The sequence below is a fragment of the Chiloscyllium punctatum genome, chromosome 36 (genome assembly GCF_047496795.1).
Source record: "Chiloscyllium punctatum isolate Juve2018m chromosome 36, sChiPun1.3, whole genome shotgun sequence".
NCBI classification, from domain to species: Eukaryota; Metazoa; Chordata; class Chondrichthyes; order Orectolobiformes; family Hemiscylliidae; genus Chiloscyllium; species Chiloscyllium punctatum.
The window spans coordinates 6,066,309-6,071,287 of NC_092774.1; the positions used below are offsets into that span (position 1 = coordinate 6,066,309).

Consider the following 4,979-nt stretch of genomic DNA (forward strand, 5'->3'; position numbering starts at 1 on the left):
GAAATACCTATCTATCTGTCTGTCTGTCTATCTATCTATCTAGTCACGTGAAAAGCAACGTTTTTTCTTGTGCTGATCTCTTTGCTTTCTCTGCAGAACAATAGAATAGAAAGCATCTCATTGAAAATATACCTGCACTTCACCTGTCGTCACAGCGAGTAACATTTTCTTGCTTCATGCAGATGGAAGTTTAAGCATCGAAAATTAACCTTTTGCTCATGTCACTATGGTTTGCAAAATTCCCCATGTGGAATAGGTTCATTCAGATAGCAGATGCTCGGCCTTGCCAGTTATTGTACAGGTGAATCTACACTTTCACTCACTGTGTCTGCTTCGCACAGTAATACGTTCCAGCGTCCTCGAACGCGGTGTCTTCTATAAACATGATGAAGGAGTTCCTATCTCGGTCAACAGACAACGTGTAACGGCCTTTAGTCTGGTTGCCCTGGTATATGGAGTCGATGTATCTCGGAATCCCTGACAGCGTTTGGCTGTACCAGGCCACAGTATCACTAGTACCAATGGACTGCAAACAATGCAGTTTAACTCGTTCCCCTTCCAGAGTTAACTTCTGATCAGTCTGTGAGCTCTCATCCTCGGTCTGAACCGCTGTAAGAAAAGAAACATCTTTCTAACGTGATACGAAATTGAAGGTTTGGTAAAATAAGGCATCTGATAAGAGTAAAAAACTTACAGAATATGAATGTCATCAGAACTCCAACTAAAAACAAGTGATTGCGGAGTTTTCTGCTCATGCCTATTAAAACTGTTTGGAAGTGGAGTAACCAGGCACTGTTTCCAGACCAGGACTAGCTGTCAACAGATAAGTTTCAATAATGCCAATCGGAGAGCAGAGAGGAAAGCGTTACATTCTCCTTTTATAGAAAGAGACTGACAGACGGCATTGAAAGCAACTAGCTTATTATGGGATGTTGACACAAGACATCATAAACGTCACACTCAGGGATTGGCTGTGTCAAAACAGGGGCCTCTTGAAACCACAACTGAAAGGTATTGACGTCTCTCTCTATATATCTATCGACCTCTTTTTCTTTCTCTCTCTCTCTCGCTCTCTTTCTCTATCCGTGCACCACCCCGACACCCACACTCCCAACCCCGCCTTTCATTCTCTCCCTTCTCATTGAATGTGTAGTGGTGGATTAAATAATTCATGATCTCGATCATTGATCTTGGTCATATTCCTAACTGAAATGCTTATGATAGTTCTGGAATTAAAAAATCTATTTTCAGGACTTCCTTTCCATGGCCCCACCTTCAATCATTGTCTCTGAATTCATGAACCCTTTCACTTACTCGCATTCAATCGTGATTCTGTATCATATTCCCCTTCGGTAAGCATCCATTTTAAATTGTGCTTAGATTACTCTTTATTTTTGTTCGGTGCAGTTTCATTGGGTTAAAATAAACAGAAACAAAATTTACGGATTAACTTTGAAAAAGATGTCAGCGAAAACTTCACATGAATTTCACGCCACCTGCTGGTGGATTGTGCTTTGTGCTCATTCAATCTGTCATATAGTGTTAAATTGTGTGTGGAGTCGGAAGAGATAGGAGAGATGCTAAATGAATGTTTTCGTCAGTATTCCCAGTGGAATAAGAAAATGTTGCCGATGACAATACTGAGATGCAGGCTATTAGACTAGAGGGGATTAAGTTCATAAGGAGGAGGTGTTAGCAATTCTGGAATGAGTGAAAATGCGTAAACTCCTTGGTCAGATTGGGATTTATTCCAGCATTCTCAGGTAATATAGGGAAGAGATTGCAGACTCTTTGGCGCTAATCTATATGCCGTTATCATGTACTAGAATTTTGCAAGAAGACTGGAAGATAGCAAATGTTGCCCCCTTGTTTAAAAAGGGGAGTAAAGACAACCCCGATAATTATACATCAGTGAGCCTTACTTCTATTGTTGTTAAAGCGTTGCAAAGGATATTATGAGACTGGCTTTCTAAAAATCTAGAAAGGAATAATTTGATTTGGGATAGTCAGCAATGTCTTTGAAGGTTAGATCGCGCCGCACGAACTTTATTGAGTTATTTGAGAAGGTAACCAAACTGGTGGATGAGGGTAAAGTGGTTGATGTATTGTCCGTGGATTTCAGCAACGCATTTGATAAGGTTCCCCACGATAGGCTCTTGCAGAAAATACGATGGCATGGGATTGAGGGTGATGGAGTGGTTTGGATCAGAAATTGACTAGCTGAAAGAAGACACAGAGTGGTGGTTGATGGGAAATATTCATCGTGGAGTTCAGTTACGAGTGGTTTACCGCAAGGATTTGTTTTGGAGCCACCGTTGTTCGTTATTTTTTATAAATCACCTAGAGTAGTGTGTCAAGGATGGGTTAGTAAATTTGCAGATGACACTAAAGTCTGTGGAGTTGTGGGCAATGCAGAAGGCTGTTGGAGATTGCAGATGGACATAGATAATCTGCAGAACTGGGGTGAGAGGGGGTAAATGGAGTTTAATGCAGAAAAGTGTGAGGTGAAACACTTTGTCAGGAGAAAAAGGAATGCGGAGTACTAGACTAATGGTAAGACTCTTGGTAATGTGGATTAGTAGAGAGATCTCGATGTCCATGTGCATAGATCCCTGAAAGTTTCCACCCAAACTGATATGTTTGTTAAGAAGGCATACTGCATGTTAGGTTTTATTGGTAGATGGATCAGGTTTTGGACCCATGCTGTCAGTTGCAGTTATACAAAACTCTGTTGCGACCGCACTTTGAATATTGCCTACAGTTCTGGTTGACCATTACAGGAAGTACATTGAAGCATTCAAAAGGATGCAGGGGAGATTTACCAGGATATTGCACGATATGGATGGAAGATCCTTTGAGGAAAGACTGAGGGCCTTGAGGTTGTTTTCATTAGGGAGAAACTGGTAAAGAGGTGAATTAATAGAGACATACAAGATGATCCGCGGTTTAGATAAGGTGGAGAGTGACAGCCTTTATCATTAGATGGTGATGGCTAGCACGAGGGAACAGAACTTTAAACTGAGGAATGATAGACATAGAAAAGGTGTCAAAGTTCTGTTCTTTAGTGAGAGATTAGTAAGGGCATGGCATTCCCTGATTGCAACAGTAGGAGAATCGCCAACTTTAACAGCATTTATACTCTCATTGGATAAATAATGGCGTTTACATGGGCTTCAGAATGATTTCAGAAGTCAGTGCAACGTCAAGGGCTGAAGGGGCTGTACTGCGCAGTATTATTCTGTGTCTTGCACAATATTCAATCACAAGATTATTTGCATCGTACTCATGGATGTGTGTTCCACTGTTCTCGTTGAACATTTTAGCTGTGATGTCTGAATTACCTGAGTGAGTGGTTATTCAAGAGTTTCAGTTAATGCCGCACTTTGGGAAAAAAAAAATTCATCTGTATAACAGGAACGAATGGTAAAGATTCATTGCCACAAATTAAAGTTGAATTATTGGTTTGGTGAGGGAAAGAGCATAAAATTTAGCAGCATTTATTCCACAAAACACAGCGTACAATCCTGTTCTATTCTATCCTGTTATCCCTGTGAAGCTGAGAAATGTTTACCAAAGATATATAGCACGACGGATGAAGAGAAATCTCCAGCTTTAATAGGAAGTTTCTCTGTTTATTTTGCACAAAGTAAACAAAAAGCATACTTTATATATCGTGGAATTCATCTCTCTGACAGAGTCGTGTACCTCTCTACCATGGAATACATACTGCTGCAGAGGATGTCTTGGACCCTGCACAACACATCCACGCTAACAGTTCCAGCCAGCGCCCAACAGACCGCGTTGTCCACTGATAAAATAAAGAAACGTTCAGAAATAAAAAGAGAACCTGCTGGAGAAAGTGAAGCGGTCTCGTTCCATTAACAGAGAGATGAGCAGAGCGAATGTATCGAGTCTACTGACACCTTCACTGAATCCAGGAAAGACTGAAAGCTAATCGTCACTTCTCCAAAATTTGGACCCTTGCTTCCTTCAAATTCTGTGGAAGTACCATATCTGTCTTATCTTAAAACCTCTTCAGATCTTTGTCATCAACAATTTTGTTCTCTGGTGGTGACAATTTTCTCCATCGTCAGCATGAAGGCATCCTCCTCAGTTGTAAAGTATTCATGTTACACCTCAGCCATGTCCCCTGCATCTGTCGTAAATCTGCTTTTGATCACTGAACGAAGATTGGTGCTGTGAGGTAGCAGGACCTATCATTGAGTCACCATCCCGCTCCACATATAATATATAGTAATGACGATGAAGTGTTTTCTGATCTTCAGAAACAGAACTATGTCGCGGACCAGTAAGAATCTCGTCACACCATGTCACAGTTCCTCATCAGTAACTTGAACTGCAATTGCCTAATCTGCAAACTTCATAAAATCAGAACGGAGGGGACGTCAGGATTTGGGAAGCACAGTTGTTGCTTGTGAGTTTATGAAATATGACCGAGTTGAGCTGGGATAAATATGGAGGCAGAAGATCACTTTTCCAATTTTACCCACAAATACAGATCGCACCTGAAAATAAATCTTCCACAATGATTCGCTCTTGTGTGTTACTGTTGGTGTGTCTCGCCATTTTTCAATTGCACCAAGAGGACACATGCGTTTTTACTTTGGCAAACTTTACTCAGGAGGATTTTGCAGCCTCATTTTAACACTGTGGACGTCAGTAGCAGGAACAAGCCATTCTGCACATCAAAACTTCTCCACTATTGAGTGAGCTCATGTCAGATCTGATAATCATTGACTGCACTTTTATGCTTTTCCCTTTCACCCTTGATACCCTTATTGGTTTAAAATCTGTCTATTTCGGCCTTGCATTTACTTAAACACCCAAACTTGGCAGTCCTTCACTGGAAAGAATTCCACAGATTCACAAATCGCAAGGCACACAAATACATTCCCATTTCTCTCTCTGTTAAATGCGTGAGCTTTGTTCCAAGATAATACACTCTGGTTCTGGACTTT

At 41.0% G+C, this 4,979-nt stretch overlaps 1 gene segment (V, D, J or C); it reads right to left on the bottom strand.

Annotated features, from left to right (window-relative positions):
* Nucleotides 1–319: 319 nt before the first annotated feature.
* On the bottom strand, nt 320–4,587 carry LOC140461087 (T cell receptor alpha variable 12-1-like). The segment is given in 2 exon segments: nt 320–609; nt 4,527–4,587. Coding segments are annotated over 2 exon segments (351 nt in total).
* Between the last annotated feature and the right edge of the window lie 392 nt (nt 4,588–4,979).